General features: G+C 42.0%; 3 protein-coding genes across 3 annotated transcripts; all 3 read left to right on the plus strand.

Annotated features, from left to right (window-relative positions):
* Positions 1 to 1,050: 1,050 nt before the first annotated feature.
* LOC108344497 (uncharacterized) lies at positions 1,051 to 2,682 on the plus strand. Its single transcript, XM_017582930.2, has one exon. The coding sequence runs from the start codon at positions 1,051 to 1,053 to the stop codon at positions 2,680 to 2,682; it is 1,632 nt and encodes a 543-aa protein (XP_017438419.2).
* Positions 2,683 to 4,006: 1,324 nt separating this feature from the next.
* On the plus strand, positions 4,007 to 6,886 carry LOC108344498 (uncharacterized). Its single transcript, XM_052870048.1, has 2 exons — positions 4,007 to 4,073; positions 4,194 to 6,886. The coding sequence occupies exons 1-2, from the start codon at positions 4,007 to 4,009 to the stop codon at positions 6,884 to 6,886; spliced, it is 2,760 nt and encodes a 919-aa protein (XP_052726008.1).
* Positions 6,887 to 7,293: 407 nt separating this feature from the next.
* LOC128193371 (uncharacterized) lies at positions 7,294 to 9,995 on the plus strand. The gene is made up of 2 exons (XM_052870049.1): positions 7,294 to 9,795; positions 9,879 to 9,995. The coding sequence occupies exons 1-2, from the start codon at positions 7,294 to 7,296 to the stop codon at positions 9,993 to 9,995; spliced, it is 2,619 nt and encodes an 872-aa protein (XP_052726009.1).
* The last annotated feature ends 10,013 nt before the right edge of the window (positions 9,996 to 20,008 follow it).

The following is a 20,008-nucleotide window of genomic DNA, read 5'->3' on the forward strand; positions in this document are numbered from 1 at the left end:
TCGGGCTCAAAAAACTAAAAAATATTGTTTGTTTTTTTTAGAGTTTTATTTTAAGGGAAAGTTAAACATTTTGAAAACCACATCATATTCGCATATTTAATTAAAGGTACTGCCTTAAGGCAAGCGTTGTAGGGTGCTAATACCTTCCCTACACGTAACCGACTCCCGAACCAAGAATCTGGTTCTAATAGACCATATCTTATCATCGTATGGTTTTTCCGTAGTTTTCCAGAATAAACTATGGTGGCGACTCTAAATCTCTTTTCGAAACCCGTTTTTTTCGGATCGTTGTCCCGTCGCGATTCCGGTTGCGACAGATGGCGACTCCACTGGGGACATATCTTTTTAGAGAGTCGAGCCATTTAATTAGATGCGCGAATTCAATGTGGTTTTGCTTTTTGTCTTTCTTTCCCTTTTCTCTATCTATGCTTGATATTTGGAATAACTGCAATAACTGTTGAATATTGAACCCTAGGGTAAACAATATGTTTATATCTGCTGGGGAATTTTTTGGTTGTTTTGCAGGTGAGGGTTTGGATGTGCATGATGTTCTCCCTTCACACACACACTTTTGGCATATCATGAGTGGGGCCCTATACCCGGGTCTGAGGGTAACTTAGAATTAGAGGAGTTGTGTAGCGGTGTCACTCTGGGATGTACTTCCTGTTTGGCTATCGTGAGAACTCCAACTAGAGTCTGTTCTCTTCATATGTGTTTCCACACCTAGTTGATTACTCGACTGTTGTGGAGATGCTATGAAGGGGGTCATAGCTCTAGTAACCTTTGACCTTTAGGTTCAGGGAACCATCCTTGTGAGATTGCATATACTTGACCTTGAACTCAAAACAGTGAACCTTTGTTAGGGCACGATGGGAGGAATATGTATTTCTGTAGTCCTCACGCTGTTCGTTTTTTTATATTACATTTCATACCATGCATGTGCTTTGTTTCGGCATGTTGTTTATTTATCATGCATCATATTCATACATCATTTAGTAACATGTTAATTTTTTAAAGGAAATCGCGGGTACCTATTTGACTTCATACGAGATGGATGTCGACACAAGATCCGATGCTACACGGCACACCGACTCTTCCGATTTAAGAAAGAAGTATAGTCTAAGGACCCATGTTGGAAATTTGACCGGGCTGATAAACTTGGGCAAAAGGCTTAAGACTATAAAGAGAGAAACCTTTCAGAGAAGATATGGAAATTTATTGAATTTAATGGAGGTTGAAGTACAAATACCCGCTATCACAGCCTTGGCACAATATTATGATTCTCCGCTTCGATGGTTCACATTTCAAGACTTTCAGTTGGCGCCAACTATAGAGGAGTTCGAGCATATCTTGGGTTTGCCGTTGGAGGGCACCACCCCCTATCAGCATTTAAAGCATCATGCCTCTATACCCACCATTGCTGCCATCATGAAACTACATCCCAAGGAGCTTGAAGACAGGATGATGATGAGGAATCAATTGCATGGGTTATCACAGGGATATCTAGAGCAGTATTTACATCACCTGGCTGATAAAGAGGATTGGGAAACTTTCATGGATGTATTAGCCCTCACCATATATGGCATTGTCTTGTTTCCCAAAATAAAAGAACTCGTGGATCACACCGCAATAGACGTCTTCGTGGCGAGTAAAATCAGATCAGAGAATCCTGTAACAGCAGTTCATGCGGATGTTTATGGGACCTTAAGTTTTTGCCAGGAGAGAAAGGGAAAGAAGATTCTTTGTTATTTACCGGCGTTGTATACATGGATGGCAGCTCGCATGTTTAAGGAGATGGTCGACGTTAAGAGTCTATCGAAAACGTTGTCACACCAAGAGCTTAAAGGTAAGGGAGGAAACGATTGGGTCCGATTCCTTGCTGGCTTGAGCGAAAGAAGTATAAAATGGCGCCTTCCTTGGCTCGAAAATAAACCGGATATACAGCATTGTGGTAGCTTTCCTAATGTGCCTCTCATAGGTGTCCGGTACTGTGTCAATTACAACCCCCTTTTGGTGCAAAGACAATTCGGGCATTCCCTAAGAGGGGCGCCTTCATCAGACTACCTTGCTACCCTATTCATTTATTACGAAGACGGGCATTTCATCGAACTATTAAGAAAGGTTAAAAGCGCCTGGGAAAATATGGTTCGAGCAGAGAAGGACTTGAGAGATGGAGTAGTGGATAGCAGGGTTATTTATCACACCTGGATTCTGGAGAGAGTGAAAGTAGTCAAGTTGCCTTTCAAGCTAATTAAGGATCAATCAGCTAGTGAAGGACCATCCCAAGCCTCAGAAAGTGAAGAGTTGCAACAATTGAAGGCTGAAATGGAGAAATTGAAGGTGAGGAATGCTAGGTTGGAAAACGAATTACAAAGGGCACGTAATGATCTTGTGGATATGAGAAATGATAATGAAGAAAAGTCGTGCGCTTATGAAAACATTGTCAAAAGCCAAAAGGCTGAGAGGGATTATACATTTCGAGTGAAACAGGATCTAGCGGCCGCGAGTAGGGAATTATCCATGAGGGTAAATGAAAAGAATGTGGCTTTGGAAAAGGGCAGACAGTGGAAACAACTCTATGAAGAAGCCAAGAGAGATAAAAGGGAAGCCCTAAAAAGACTAAGGGAAGCGCAAGTCCAAGTACAAGAATCGGGGCATCAAATGAAGGAAATGGCTACGTAATTTGAAGCGGAGTTGAATCAGGAGTGCTGGAAGTTGGCGAAAGCCGAAAAGGAGTATCGGGCCATGTTAAAGCAAATGGAGGATTACATCGAGGAGCAAGAGGAGCGATGGAGGTCGATGGAATTTGGAGAAAGGCATCAAGCCTTGATAAAACAAATGAAAGAGCACATCGCAGAGCAAGAAATGGCTGTAAAGCACTGGAAGGAAAGCTTCTCTCGGTTGGCTGCTTTGGCAAATGGGGCAATTGAAGACATCCCCAGGATGGTATTGAATGCTGAAGCGAGTACTCATTTTCGTAACTCACCAGCTGAAATAGAATTGTTTATTAATCACTGTAAATGGTTGGTGGGAGAAATGAAATCTTTCATTGCCCAGGCGCGGGGTTGATGCACATCAGAATTGCGAGTTTTGTTCCTTAGACGATGTAATGGACCAATTTTCTTTAAATGAAAGATAAGGGATGTTTGTTTGGTATCGACTTGTGTTAATTTTCCATCAGTATCGTCATTGTTATCCTGTGGTTTCCATTTATCACTAGCATTCATCATGTTTTCTTTTGTTTCGCATTTTTCATCCTTCTCTAATTTAATAAAAATAATCATCAGTACAAGTGAGAGAACAACGACAAATTTTCCACGACATCCGTACAGGACCAGAGTTAACTTAAAGGTCATGGAGAATTGGGAACAGTCACACGAATCTATTAAGGCTGATGTCAGTCAGTTGAAGGACCAGATTGGCCAGATCTTGACGGCACTTGAAGCCTTGAAGACTACTGGAGAGTCTTCATCTGCGCATATTGAGGGGAATGCTCGCCTTTATTCCCCAATGTTCAATGCTGCGGAGTAATCGGTTCCTTTCCCACTGTATGGTTTACCCCCGGGTTACGCACCTCCTGTAAGAGAGTACTCGGAAGCTGAGCATGCTTCATTCTCGTTTCCCGCGACCGCCAATATACCACCAATCGGCACTCAGGGACCTGTCTTAGTATCGGCTCCCATGATGGGCACGAGAATGAATGAGACCAACACAACTGATGGAATTCGGGTGACCCCAGTACCGCATGTGGTTGCTAGGGAGGATTCTGTAGCCGAAGCTGCACCGCACGCCACGGTGGTTAGGGGATTCAGTAGCCTCGTTGGAGCTACGGGTAGGTTGGAAAGTCTGGAGGCGAGGTTGAGAGCTGTTGAGGGAGTTGAGAGCTACGGGGTTTGGAAATGCGGCCAGATTAAGTTTGGTTCCAGGCTTGAAAATCCTGCCTAAGTTCAAGGCGCCGGAGTTTGAAAAATATAAGGGTAACACTTGCCCTAAAAGCCATGTGACCATGTACTGCAGAAAGATGGCTGCGTATGCTCATGATGAGGAGCTACTCATCCATGTTTTCCAGGAAAGTTTGGCCAGGGTGGCATTGAACTAGTACACCCACCTAGAGCCATCCCGAATTCGTTGTTGGGCGGATTTAACTGACGCCTTCGTGAAACAATATGTATACAATACTCATGCTGCTCCAGACCGTCTGCAGCTGCAACATATGACAAAAAAGGACAATGAAACTTTCAAAGAGTACGCCCAACGATGGAGAGAGTTGGCTGCGCAAGTTGAGCCGCCGTTGATTGATAAGGAGATGGTGTCGATGTTCGTAAACACACTCCAGCCGCCATTTTATGAGCATATGGTTGGGAATGTATCTGTCAATTTTGCTGACACCATCATCATTGGTGAAAGGATAGAAATTGGATTGAAAAACGGAAAGATAGCATATGGCCCACCCGCAGCTACAAACTACAAAAAGCCCAGCTTCAATCAGGGGAAGAAAAAAGAGGGGGAGGTACATGCTGCGTCGGTAATGATGCCTGTTTGGAGAGGACGAGCTCCCGATCCTAATTATCGACCGTACTTAAACCCACCTCCTTATGCTGCAAACACCACGTTTGCTCACCAAGTTAGGCCTCAACAACAACAAGCGTATTATCCACCGCAGCGTATCCCAACCGAAGCTTTAAGACCGGCTACAAACATGGGCCCAAATCTGAATGTGGGTCACAACAACAACCCAAGGGGAAATCAATTTGTTAAGTTCACTCCAATCCCTATGACTTACACTGAATTGTTACCTAACCTAGTCAAAAAGGGTCTGGTCGCCATTTGCCTGATGAAGCCTGTACAGGCGCCGTACCCTAGGGGTTATGACGCAAATGCCAGGTGTAGTTATCATGCAGGAGGCGTTGGCCACTCGACTGAAGGATGTTTCGCTCTCAAATACAAAGTTCAGGCTCTGATAGATTCGGGTTGGTTAAAGTTTCAAGAGGACCAGCCCAGCGTCGATACTAATCCATTGTCCGGGCACGGGAGTTCCTCGACGAACGCCGTCGAGGTTGGTAACCATGATCCGATAAGAGATGTGGGCGAAATCCGAAGTTCTAGGAGGTTTATCTTTGAAGCTTTGTTGAAGAAAGGCCTAGTGAAGGGCGATTATGATCTGGGTATAGCGTGCGCACTCCATCCGGAGGCCGGGCACTCTATTGAGGAATGTATGGAATTCGAGATTTTTCTACAAGACTTACTTGATAGAAATCTGATGCAAGTGTGCCGCAAGGTCAGAGAGGAAGAAGTATTTGCGCAAATTGGTGGAGAAGCTGATGTGACTCTACCCGAACCTTTGGTGATCCATTTTACTAGGACCACACCTGCACTGGTAACCGAAGGAAATCCATCTGTTGTCATCCGAGTGCCAACTCCTTTCCCTTATAAGAACGAGAAAGTCGTCCCATGGAGATATGGGGCAACTGTATTAGATGAGGGAGAATATGCAAATCCAACTGTGGAAAACATATCAGGCATTGGTGGAATGACCAGAAGTGGTCGAATCTTTACACCACCGGAATTGTTGAGAACCAAAGGTAGGGAAGCAACAATGGCTGCAAAAGCAAAAGAGTTCTTGAAGGGGAAGAACGTGGAGGCCGAGGAGACCCCCGACAAAGAGGAGAAGAAAGAAATATCTGAAGAAGAAGTTGGTGAATTCCTAAAGTTCATACAACAGAGTGAGTACAAAGTGGTGGAACAGTTGAACCGCATGCCTGCCCGGATCTCCTTGCTAGAATTACTCATGCACTCTGCTTCCCACCGAAAGTTGTTGATGAAGATACTCAGTGAGGCTCATGTGGAGCAAGGTATTTCTTTGAACAAGTTCGAGGGCATTGTTGGCAACATCGTTGCTAATAATTACCTCACCTTCACTGATGAAGAGATACCTGTTGAGGGGAGAGGTCATAACAAAGCTCTTCATGTCTCTGTGACATGCCTGGATCATATGATAGCACGTGTCTTAGTGGATAACGGATCCTCCCTAAACGTCATGCCAAAAGCAACCTTGGAGAAGCTACCCAATGACGGAACGCACATGAAGCCAAGTTCTATGATTGTGAGAGCCTTTGATGGTAGTAAGAGGGAAGTGATGGGAGAGGTAGAACTACCAGTCCAAGTCGGTCCGTGTGTCTTTCAAGTGACATTCCAAGTCATGGACATCCTCCTGGCCTATAGTTGTCTGTTGGGTCGCCCATGGATCCATTCTGCAGGGGTTGTGCCTCCTACACTACATCAAAAGTTGAAGTATGTTATGGGAGACAAGCTGGTGATAGTGGCAGGAGAGGAGGATTTCTTGGTGAGCGGACCATCATCCTCCCGTTATATTGAAGCAGCCGAGGAAGCTCTCGAGACAGCTTTCCAATCTCTGGAGATCGTGGGAAACACCTATGTAGAGCCATTTGTGGTCAACCCGCATCTGTCGCGTGCTTCTATCATGATGGCCAAAGTCATGCTAAAAGAAGGTTACATGCATGGGAAAGGTTTGGGCAAGTGTGGACAGGGGCGAGCATTCCCTCTGGAGGTCGTCGAGAACAAGAATAGGTATGGCCTGGGATACAAGCCCACCAAGGAGGATAGGAGAAGACTGATAAAAGAAAGGAGAGAACGCAGTCTGGCTCGGGTGGAAAGACGGGAGCCTAAAGTGGGAAGAATTCATATCTGTGACCTCAAGGAGAGCTTTCGCAGCGCTGGTTGGGTTAACGCTGGCCACATAGCAGCTGTGGGAGATGAAGATGGATTGGAAGGCTCTAGTTTTGTGTGGGCCTGCTCCCCGGGTGCACAACTCGACAACTGGAAGATGCTGGATTTGCCCGTGATGCTTAATTTGAATAAGATGTAATAACTTTAATTAATCCTATAGCTTTACCCGGGGCTTTAGGATTCATGACTTATGGGTTGCGCCTTTAGTTTGTTACACTCAGCGCGATACGCAAAGTGTGTTTGTTTGTGTTTTATCATCATTTTGCATTCCTCGTCGTTTTTTCCGTTTAATTATTTCCTTTTCGTAAACTTAAATAATGCAAATATGACAACGAATGTTCTGAAAGTAATTATGTCGATATTCCTGATTTTGGGCGCCCTGTCAATAATACGGAAGATGATTGCGATGATGACCCGGAACCCCCTTCTGAACTGTTAAGACTAGTAGAACAAGAGTATAAGGAGATAAAACCTCACTAGGAAGATGTTGAAGTACTCAATTTAGGGAATGAGGATGAGGTAAAGGAGGTGAAGATCGGTACAGCCATGGAAGCAGAAGTGAAAGAAAATTTGCGTGTCTTATTGAGAGAGTTCAGGGATGTGTTTGCTTGGTCTTACAATGACATGTCAGGCCTCGATACAGATATTGTACAACACAAGCTCCCACTCAAACCGGAATGTCCACCGGTAAAGCAAAAGCTAAGGAGAATGAAACCAAAAATGTCCTTAAAGATCAAGGAGGAGGTACAGAAGCAATTCGATGCAGGGTTTCTAGCAGTGGCGAGATACCCAAAATGGGTAGAAAACATTGTACCGGTGCCTAAGAAGGATGGTAAAGTTCGGATGTGTGTCGATTATCGAGATTTGAATCGTGCAAGCCCAAAGGATAATTTCCCATTACCACACATTGACAGCCTAGTTGATAATGCAGCCAAGTATTCACTGTTTTCGTTCATGGATGGTTTTTCGGGGTATAACCAGATCAAGATGGCCCCAGAAGATATGGAAAAGACGACTTTTATTACATTATGGGGCACATTTTGTTATAAGGTGATGTCTTTTGGACTCAAGAATGCTGGGGCAACATATCAAAGGGCGATGGTGGCACTTTTCCATGACATGATGCACAAGGAGATTGAAGTTTATGTGGACGACATGATCGCGAAGTCCGAATCAGAAGAAGAACACGTCCTCAACTTGAGAAAGTTATTCGAGAGATTGAGGAAGTATAAGCTTAGGCTGAATCCCGCCAAATGTACATTTGGAGTGAAATCCGGGAGATTGTTGGGCTTTATTGTCAGCCAGAGGGGGATAGAGGTGGATCCAGACAAAGTGCGAGCAATAATGGAAATGCCTGCGCCTAAAACGGAAAAAGAAGTCCGAGGGTTTTTGGGTAGATTGAATTACATCGCTAGATTCATCTCCCAATTAACTGCTACTTGTGAACCACTGTTCAAGTTGTTACGAAAGAATCAGGCTGTGGTGTGGAATGAGGATTGCCAGGCCGCTTTTGAGAGAGTCAAACAATACTTACAGGACCCTCCTGTATTACGTCCACCAGAACCAGGAAGGCCACTCATTTTGTATTTGACCGTATTGGACAAGTCAATGGGTTGCGTATTGGGTCAGCATGATGAGGATGGCAAAAGAGAGCATGCTATATATTACTTGAGCAAGAAGTTCACAGACTGCGAACGACGATATTCATCGTTAGAGCGGACTTGCTGCGCATTGGCATGGGCAGCTCATCGTTTAAGGCAATACATGTTGAGTCATTCCACATGGTTGATATCCAAGATGGATCCTATCAAGTATATTTTTGAAAAGTCTGCTCTTACTGGAAGGATAGCTCGATGGCAGATGTTATTGTCAGAATACGACATCGTATATGTCATTCAGAAATCTGTCAAGGGTAGCGCACTAGCAGAATACCTGGCTCATCAACCCCTTTGTGATTATCAACCAATGCGACCTGAATTTCCTGATGAGGATATCATGGCTTTATTCCAAGGGAGCAAAGAAGACCGAAACGAAAAAGCATGGACAGTGTTATTCGACGGAGCCTCGAATGTGATGGGACACGGAATAGGGGCCGTGCTTATCTCCCCAGAGCGTCAGTATATACCAATGACGACAAGGTTGTGTTTTAGCTGCACAAATAACATCGCTGAATATGAAGCCTATGCCATGGGTATTCGAGCAGCAATTGAATCAAAGGCAAAAGTTCTGGATGTGTATGGAGATTCAGCTTTGGTCATCCACCAATTGAAAGGAGAATGGGAAACTAGGGATACAAAATTAATTCCCTACCAAGCTTACATCAGGGGATTAATGGAGTATTTCGATTCCGTCACATTTAACCATATACCGCGAGAAGATAATCAATTAGCAGACTCACTGGCTACCTTGTCGTCAATGTTTGAGGTTGATCAAGATGCAGAATTACCGAGAATCAAAATGAAAAGCCATGCAGAGCCATCATATTGCCACTTCATCGAGGAGGAGTTAGACGGTAAACCTTGGTACTTTGATATCAAGCGTTATCTTAAAACTCGAGAATACCCTGAGGATGCGTCTGAAAACGATAAAAGAGCGCTAAGAAGGTTGGCCGGCAGTTTCATCTTAAGTGGGAATGTTTTATACAAGAGAAACCATGACATGGTTCTCCTTAGATGTGTGGATGCAAAGGAAGCCGAGTTGCTACTGAAAGAAGTGCACGAAGGTACATTTGGTACACACATGAATGAACATTCGATGGCTAGGAAGATCTTAAGAGCTGGTTACTTCTGGTTGACCATGGAAAACGATTGTTGCATACACGTGAGAAAGTGTGAAAGATGTCAGATATATGCAGATAATATCAATGTGCCACCCACGACTCTGAACGTGTTGTCTGCACCATGGCCATTTTCGATGTGGGGAATAGATGTCATCGGAACTATAGAACCAAAGGCGTCAAATGGACATCGCTTCATACTAGTCGCAATCGACTATTTCACCAAGTGGGTTGAAGCTGCTTCATATGCCAACGTGACTAGAAAGGTTGTGGTTAGATTCATAAAGAGTTGATCTGTAGGTATGGGCTACCTGACAAGATCATCACTGATAACGCTACCAACCTGAACAATCAGATGATGGCGGAGTTATGTGAGGAATTCAAAATTCATCACCATAATTCCTCTCCTTATCGTCCAAAGATGAATGGGGCAGTAGAGGCTGCTAACAAGAACATCAAGAAGATTGTGTAGAAGATGGTGGTCACCTACAAGGACTGACACGAAATGCTTCCTTTTGCTTTGCACGGATACCGCACATCAGTACGAACATCAACTGGAGCCACGCCGTTCTCGCTAGTGTATGGGATGGAAGCGGTACTTCCATTTGAGGTCGAAATTCCCTCCTTACGCGTGTTAATGGAAACTAAGTTAGAGGAAGCTGAGTGGGTTCAAACCCGATTCGACCAACTCAACCTTATCGAAGAAAAAAGGTTAACAATAGTGTGTCATGGACAACTGTATCAAAGGAGAATGAAAAAGGCATTTGACAAAAGGGTGCACCCAAGAGAGTTTCATGAAGGCGAACTGGTGTTAAAGAGGATTTTGTCCATCCAAAAAGATTATAGAGGCAAGTGGACCCCAAACTATGAAGGGCCATTTGTGGTGAAGAAAGCATTCTCTGGTGGGGCACTAATTCTCACAAGGATGGATGGGGAGGAATTACCGTTATCGGTTAATTCTGATGCGGTCAAAAAGTTTTATGTATGATGATTCCGCGATAGGGGTTGCCGTTAACGAATATTGACATTACCTTTTAAATTGTTGTAATCTGTGTTATTTCGTTCAATAAATACCGCATATTAATTTTTGTTCATACTCTCTGAAATTATTGCATGTCGCGCTGAGCTGTTTAGGTAAATAAAGCAGAATGAAAATGAAAATAATCGAGCGAATGTCAATAAAAGCATCACGGGTATTCAGTCGGCTTAGCTCGGTCCTGGAGGGTGTCGTGAATAAAAAGAAAATAAAAAAAAAACAACACATAAAAATCTAATTTATTTCATCATCAGAGCAGGATTTACAGTAAGGTCGGAGGGAAAAAATTTTGAACAAGATACCAATTCGAAAATAAAATAAAAATGCAAAAATGATAAAAAAAAACAGATATAACAGAAAAAGGTGCAAAGTTACAAATTCAGAAATAAAAAGAAAAATAAAACACAAAAAAAAAACATAATAAAGATGTTCGGGGTTCGATCAATTCTGATCGTTAATATTACACACCTTAAATAAAATAAAACACATAAAATAAAATACATTCTTCCAGTCTCCTTAGGGAGACTACTCGTCGGCCGAGGGCAGTCGCAGGGTGAGTTCGACAGAAGGAGGCTTCACCTGGAACCGAAAGACGGGAGGGACCTCAACTTTGATTGGAACAGGTGGGATCGGAAAGAGATCGAGTGTCACTCGATCTGGCACTGGCGACAATGTCCTTAATAGATCTAAAAAATAAAAAAATAAAAAAAAAATAAAAAAATTTAGAAAAGTTAAAATGCAAGAAAAAAAATATAATGATAATTTTTTCTTACCGTCCATGAAAGGCGAAAGGAGGGGTATGGGAGAGTAGGACGTGGTAGCTGTGCTGCGCTTCAGGCGTTTCTGTCTCTCGCGGTATCCATGGTTCTGGAACCAGCATTGGACACTAAATTCCCTAACCTCCCCATAAGCCCTAAGTTTTGCTGTGATTTCATGTGCTTGTTCTCTATTCGGGTTTCTTATCCCTAACACGAATAATGCCTTTAATGAGGCCACCTGTTCTCTAGTTGGGGACCATCTTTTATACCTTTTCTTGTTCTGAACTTGCAGATTTGTTAAATTTTGGTCCATATTTTTTTTTATATACTAAAAAAAATTATTAGTTTTTCTTTTAAGTCAGGTTTGTCCATTCTCCAGTTTTAGGTCCATTAGTGTTTTTGTCCCGTTTTAGGTCCAGGTCCTCGCAAAGGGTCCTAACGGATCTGGGTCCAGCGTTTTTTTAGAGCATAATAATAAGAAAACTGGAAAAGCAGAAAAGAAACAAAAATATAAATAACGGAAAAAAAACATAATCTGGAAAGCAGGACAAGGGAGAGGGAACGAAGAACAGGAAAGCTTAAAAGAAAATATTCGGCAGAAGAAGGAAGGAAAAGAAGAAATACTAAAAAACAGGAAAAGATGAACGGAAAGAAGAAAAGAGAAAAGGGCTTAATGAAAGTACAGAAAGCTTAATGAGAAGGAAGGAAAGGAAAAGCACCGAAGAAGGAAAGGGAGATCCAAGGAAAGAGGACTTACCCGGCGAAGAAGGGCTGGCAGAAGATCGTCACGGATCTCTGACGCTTCGGAGGCACGCGGGGGCAGAGGCTCCTCGCAGATTTCCAGATGCTCAGAGGAGAGAGAAGAGAGAGAAGTGGAGAGAGAGTGAGCAGGTCAGAAAATGTCGCTCGGACGCCGAATAATGGCCTATTTATAGAGAAAATGTTTCCACTGTAGCTACAGTTCCGGTCGTCGCCACCGTTTGAGGCACAGTGTCGGTCACCCCTTTCAAAAAAAAATAAATAATAAAAAATAATAATAATAAAAATTTAATAAAAAAATTTTAATAAAAACAAAAAAAAACAAACAAAAATTTCAAAAGAAAAATGAAAAAAAATGTTCAAACAATTTTTGAGCCCATTTGGGCCCAGCTACGTACATATCATTTCATCAAATTCTATTTCTAAAAAACGAAAAAAGAAGTTTTTCTTCTAAATATATATATATATATATATATATATATATATATATATATATATATATATATTTTACATTTTTGCAAATAAATTTAAAAATGATGAAAAAAAAACATTTTGTCTTTCAAATATTTTAAAAATAAAATCAAACTTTATAATATCAGTTTTTTGGCCCACAAAACCCATTTTCTACACTAGCCCGCAAAGCCCAGTTTCTAGGCTAGCCCGCAAAGCCCAGTTTCTGCATTGGCCGAGAAATTCTACATTGGTCCACAAAGCCCATGTTGGCCCACAAAGCCCATTTCCCATACTGACTTGCAAAGCCCAATTTCCATGCTGGCCCGCAAATCCCAGTTTCTGCATGGGCCAAAAAACCCTAATTTTCGCACTGACTCAGAAATCTCATTTTCCATATTGGTCTGCAAAGCCTAGTCTCCATGCTGGCCCTCTAAGCCCAGCTCACACTGGCCCCCTAAGCCCAACTCACACTGGCCTCTAAGCCCAGTTCTCACACTGGCCCCTAAGCCCAACTCACACTGGCCCCCTAAGCCCAGCTCACACTGGCCCCTAAGCCCAGCTCACACTGGCCCCCTAAGCCCAGCTCACACTGGCCCGTAAGCCCAGTTTTCACACTGGTTCCCAAGCCCAGTTTTCATACTGGCCACCAGACCTAATTTTCTCTAAAGCAAAAAAAAATCTATTTTTCAACTAGTATCATCATTTTCATTTCATATTACTTTTCTTCATGCATAAAACCAAAAATACGCAAAAGTTGAGTCAATTGTTTTCGATGCAAATTATCCATTTTATGAGATTTCAAAAAACAAAATGTAATGGATGTCATAATCACCTGGAGTCAAATGATCAAGTCACATATTCTTAAGAGATATCTGTGTGTGCATTGCTTGAAAACATCATCCTTCAGCCCTCGCTATACCAAGAGATTGACCCAAAATAATAAACACAAAGTTTTACACTGGGGCAGATTTTTCGTTACCTCCACTGGCTTTCATTTGGGAGATCCTGGAATCCGTTATGACAAAAAAAAAAGAAGAAAAAAAAAAGAGGAAGAAGAAAAAGGATGAAAAATGACTCTTGTTGAGATCATTTAGTCTTGTCTCCTAATTAATCTTTTCAAAATGAAACAACCAAAATTTGAAATGAAGTGTGGCCATCTTTCTTCATCCAAAAAAAAAACAAAAAAAAAATATATCCATTGATACCAAATTTGAGCCAATAAGAAATTTCTTTTCAAAATTTTACCCAAACAAGGGTTACCATCACGGTAGAAGTCGACTCAAATTGCAGGAAGAACACACTTAGTGATCAAATGAAGTGAATTCCTCAAAAGTGAAGCAAAAATACAAAGAATCACAAAGTGATGGCAAGCAAAGAATGAAATTTGAGAAATGGCAAGAAAGTCAAAACAGTTTTGACGAATAATTGATACAAGGTGCAGATGGTAACTCTTGTTTCAAAAAAGCCGCAACATTTATTTGGGCCTTTATATCTTTTCTTTCAGTACCCTTTAGCCCAAGCCACATTACAAGCCCAATAAAAGTCCACACAGATTGAATAATGATTGCTTAAATTTTCATAAAGCTTAATTTTGAGACAAGATAAAATGCCTAACAATGGAGTTGTGAAAAAAAAAAACAACAAAAGTCCTCGGAAGAAGGGAACTCCCTATTAATCAAGATTATACAAAGGAAAATCAAGCCAATTGGGGGAATCGTTTCAAGCCAATCATTTCCATATACATCACAAATTCATATCCCATTCAAACTCTTCCCCCGATTCCCAAACTAGGGGGCAATTTTGGGCAACTTTATGAATTTCATATGTTTTGGCCAATTCAAAATATTGGGCAACTTTGTTAGTCTCACATTTGTTTCATCTGTATATTCAAAGTTCGTACCAAGACCGGGGCATCCATTGTTGGGCCTCTCAGATTTGTCTGCACTGAAATTCATAGATCCACCCTCAAAACAGGGGCAGACACTTTGGGGATTTGTATGATTTTGAGTCCATCTTATCATTCGTAAACCCAAAGTGGGGCGCAACCTCTTTTTGAACCTCGCTTAATTGACTCATACCCAAAACTAGGGACAACTCTGTGAGTTTCATGTGTTTTGACCCATTCAAAATATTGGGCGTCTTTGTTAATCATTCATCTGAATATTCAAAGCTCATACAAAGACTGGGGCATCCCTTGTTGGGCCTCCCATGATCTTGGTTCGCCCCGAACTTCAAAAATCCATCACCACCAAAATTGGGACAATTTGTAAATCTCACATGACATTCTCATACCCTGATTCATAACTTACTCCCTCACACTCTTTTTCCCAAACACCAAACTAGGGTAACCTTTGGGTATATCATATTTCACATTGACATTCACATATTACATCTTCATTATTGTAGGCCCAAGTAGCCAACCCGGTACTCTCCAAATCCTTCCAATCCTTCCACACATTTGTCCCAACCCTTGATATCAAGCACGTACATACTAGTATTTTGTCAAGAAAATGTCTAGCACACAAGCTTCACTTTGAACATTTGCCTTTAGAATTTGACATCCATTATAAAAAAAATGAAAATGAAGGTCTAAATTTTTATAAATTTGATGATTTCAAGGAAAACAAATTGACTCACTAAAAAAAAAAGTGTGTCATAGTTTCATAATTATGGACGAAAAAATCACGAGTCAACATCATGTACATATTTTCATAAAATTTGAATTTGTTTTCATGAATGTTTGTCAAATCCTCTTTTGTAAAAAAAAAAGTAATAATAAAAAAAAAACCTTTTTCTAATAGACATTCATTTCTATCTCAAGAAAAAAAAATCAGTCGAAAAAAAAAATCAAAAAGAAAAATAAAAAAAAATTTCAACATCTCAAAATTTCAACACAATCAAACAATTTTACTTTCTGTCATTGGTATCTCAGCCCTCTACAAGGCAATGGTCGAGCCCAGCAATCAAAATCATCATTTATCCATAGGGTTGTGACACCCTCCACGAGGTTTGTACACCTCATTCACTTCACCCATAGGGTTACGACACCCTCCACGAGGTTTGCACGCCTCATTCATTCATCCATAGGGTTACGACACCCTCCACGAGGTTTGTACGCCTCATTCATTCATCCATAGGGTTACGACACCCTCCACGAGGTTTGCACGCCTCATTCATTCATCCATAGGGTTACGACACCCTCCACGAGGTTTGTACACCTCATTCATTTATCCATAGGGTTACGACACCCTCCACGAGGTTTGCACACCTCATTTATTCATCCATAGGGTTACGACACCCTCCACGAGGTTTGCACACCTCATTCATTCATCCATAGGGTTACGACACCCTCCACGAGGTTTGCACACCTCATTCATTCATCCATAGGGTTACGACACCCTCCACGAGGTTTGTACACCTCATTTATTCATCCATAGGGTTACGACACCCTCCACGAGGTTTGTACACCTCATTCACTTATCCATAGGGTTACGACACCCTCCACGAGGTTTGCACACCTCATTTATTCATCCATAGGGTTACGACACCCTCCACGAGGTTTGCACACCTCATTCATTCATCCATAGGGTTACGACACCCTCCACGAGGTTTGTACACCTCATTCATTCATCCATAGGGTTACGACACCCTCCACAAGGTTTGTACACCTCATTCACTTATCCATAGGGTTGCGACACCGTCCACGAGGTTTCTACACCTCATCAACTTCTTCCATAGGGTTGGTACACCCTTCACGAGGTTTGTACACCTCATCCACAGGATTGTTACACCCTCCGCAATGTCTACACACCTCAATTCTGTTAGCCTGTTCATATTTGTTTTAAATTCTCCTGTTGTTCATTGTCCACTTTGAAATCCAGACGAAATTAGTGTTTCTTTCTTTACTTAGCTTTTACTCCAATAATACGAAAATTCAAAATTTTCATATTATTCAGCAATATCTAAGTAAAGAGGGGCAGCTGTCAACACCCAATTTCGTCCGGATGGACTAATAGATTTATTTTATTTTCATCATGAGTGTAAAAAAACAAATAATAAAAAATAAAAATAATAAATAAAATAAAAAAGAGAGAGAACAGCGTTCGTCCTCTACTGTAGCTTTAGGACCGAACGTTTTGGTTAATTTCGGACCGTTCGGCCTCGCCCTTGCGCGACCGTTTGTCCTTGCCCTTGCGGGACCGTTCGTCCACTGTCTTGCGCGACCGTTCGTCCTCGCGCTTTTGTTGATCGTTCGTCCTCTATCCTAAGCAGACCGTTCGTCCTTTACCGTGCGCTTCTCTTAACCATATCTTTATGACGTTCGGCTTCTCCCCTGCATGCAACCATTCGTTCTTCATTACAAATATCACAACCGTTCGGCTTTATGCAATTTATCGCTCGGCTATCCGTGACACCAAGCATTCGGCCGTTCGGTCTTTTTCTTCATGATCAGTTTTCAGCCATTCAAGTTCAATGACATTCGGACGCTCGTTCTCAACTGTTCGTTCATTCGACCTCAGTGACGTTCGGACGCTAATGCTCAACCGTTCGGTCATCTTCAACCCGTTCATTATTCGATCGTTCGGCCATTCGTTAATTTAGGACGTTCGTCCTCAGCTTCAACCGTTCGGTCGTCCACAAGCTTTCCAACTATTCGGCCGCTCGTCCTAAGTCGTTCGGCCATTTGGTGTCATGGACGTTCGGCAATTTTCAGCCTCCAGCGTTCGTTCGTTCAGCCTTGTAGTGTTCCCGTTCGTCCTTTAATCTTGTCAAACCAATACCTGTTGCTCTCAAGTAGAGAGCGTTCGATCTTGATGTACTAGTGATGACTAGCGTTCGGTTTTGAGCGTTCGTCCTAGTATCTCATGATCTCTGGCCGTTCAGCAAATAACGTTCGTTAGTGTTCTTATTCATCAAATAACGTTCGGTTTTGACGTGTTGAACGTTCGGTCCTGATGTTGTTATTCTCATCTGAACGCTCGGTCTCCTGTCTCTCTTCAGCGTTCGTACGATGTTTATTTTCGTCCAGCGTTCGGTTTTTGGGCGTTCGACCCGTTTTTGGTTTGATCATCAAATGGCGTTCGGTGAATTGTGTGGTGGGTCGCTCGTCCAAATAGTGTGGCGTTCGGTTTTTTTTATTTATTTTGTTGCACTTTATTTGTTTTAATAAAAATATATAATAACAATAAAAAATAATAATAAAAATAAAAAAAATAAGAAAATAATAATAAAAAAGGGAATAAAAATAAATAAAGGTAAGTGTTGGTATGTGCCAAACAAAAATCTGAAATTAGGGATATTGTCTTGGATTTCTGAAAAGTTGTTTAAAAATAATAAGAGAAGACAAAACAAGAGGATGTGGAACTCCTAGAAAGCAGTGAGGGAGTGTTGGTATCTCTCAAAAGGATTTAATTGTTTTTGGCTTCACCTTGGCTTTTGGGTTGTAAAACACAAACGGTGGTATCCCTCTTGCACGGCTACCCATCTTGCAACTCTGTAAAGTCCCTTTACACCACTACAAGACTCTGAATTCTCACCAACTAAAGGGGGACCTTACGAAAAAAGAAGAATCAGCAGAGAGAGGCACAAGGGTGGTGATAAAAACGGGTCTTCAAGAGGATTATAAAAAAAAAAAGAGGATTGATCCCTGGAGGAACAAGAGACTTCTCGCCAAGAATAGAGGAGAAGGAGAACTCAGAAGGAGAAACGTCTTAAAGCTGCGGAGGTGAGTTTCTTTATCTAAACTCTTGGTCGTGTCTGATGAGAATGCATGCTTCTGCTTACGTGCTTAGATATGAATGTGAGATTGGGTGTGAATAAATGATGTTATGCGTATGAAGGATGTTTGATCATTACATAGTAGTTTGTGACTTCACACGTTAATCAAAATACCCAATGTATAGTGTCTGCCCTCGTCTCCGTTTCCTTTCAATCATCCTCTCTGGATTTCCAACTTTTCCCACGTACGTTCATCTCCAACACTGATTGATGAATCAATATTTTACTCACTTCACTTAGTTTATTGTGCTAGAATTAATCAGGAAATTGTGCTTAATTGTCCAGTATTTTCCCGTTTTTCATAATTGTGCTTAATTTGATAGATAATTCTTATTTTGATTAATTTGAATTATCTATGATTAATTATTTTCATTATTAATTAAAGGGAATTATTGGATAAAATTTATAGATTAATTTCTTTTTGGAGACAGTTAATTTGGACGAAGCTGATATTTTTCTCTCTTCTAGTAGCTCTCGGTTTTATTGGAAAGGAAAGAATTGGTGAGAATGAGCTTGCCAAACACGCTGCACGTTGAGGTGGTGTCACTGTTCTGCAAATTGAAAAGATACTGAGGGAAATAATGAACGTGTACACGATCAACACACAGAGATGGGCTGGACTTCACGCCCTTCATGCTGCACTCAAGAATTCTGAGCAGCACGTGAATCCTTCAATTTTGGCACAGAGCATTTGAGCAAGGCATGGTAGACAGCGAGAAGTGGAGTCTGCACGGTTCTCTTTATTCCAGCTGCTGAATTTAGTGAAAATAAAGGTTTAAAAAATGGTTAGTATTGGAAATAAGAAAGAGGTCCTGCCACCCACGTGAAAGAAATTTATTATTTCATGATGCTCCATGGTCTGGTCTGTGCACGTGAAAGTAAGAATTGATTCATTTCTTCAACCATTGACTTACATCAACAAACCACACGGCCCACAAAAGGAAGCGTGATCCAGCAGCAGCAGATGGAGAGGAAGGCACACATTCATCACGGTCCAGCATGACATCCAACAAAACATAGAATGGAGGTGCCAGAAAAGCACACATGCTGGAAGTAGAAAAGGAAGCAGCCTCCATGCATCCAGCAAGTCTTGCATCAAAGGGAGTTCACGGTCTTGATTCATAAAAGAAGAGGGTGCAGCCATGGTAGACCAACACAGCCACGTCCACACAGAGAAAGGATGAGGTGCACGGCTGGAAGCTAGGAGGAAACGCATAACACGGGAGAGCAGCCACCACTTCTTTAATGGAGGCCACTGTAAAACGAAGGCGCACGTGAAAAGTTGCACTACAGCATGCTGATCTTATTGGGCTAGAAAAGAAACACAAGCGTCCAAGGACATGCACGTGCAGCCATGATTTCATTCTTCCAGGAGCCTCACGTTCCAGTTGCAACATCACAAAGGCAACCACGGCCAGAGAAGCAAGAGCAGCTAGGTGGTGCTGTCACGGTTCAGCTACACCTTCATCTTTGGCTTTTGTTTGAACACTAGGAAATGTAGAAGAAGGAACTGAAAAGAGAGAGCTGGACAGCAGCGGACCACATCCAGCAAGCTTGGAGCAGTGTGTGTGTGCACGGAGAAGGGAGGAGCAGTAGCCACCAATGAAGAATGCGTCCAGCAGTCATCCAGAGCAAGGAGAGAACAACAGTCATTGAGAGTTGCAGTCGAGCAAAGATGTGGTGTCATGGCCTGGTAGTAGT

Source organism: Vigna angularis, chromosome 10 (genome assembly GCF_016808095.1).
Source record: "Vigna angularis cultivar LongXiaoDou No.4 chromosome 10, ASM1680809v1, whole genome shotgun sequence".
Classification (NCBI taxonomy): domain Eukaryota; kingdom Viridiplantae; phylum Streptophyta; class Magnoliopsida; order Fabales; family Fabaceae; genus Vigna; species Vigna angularis.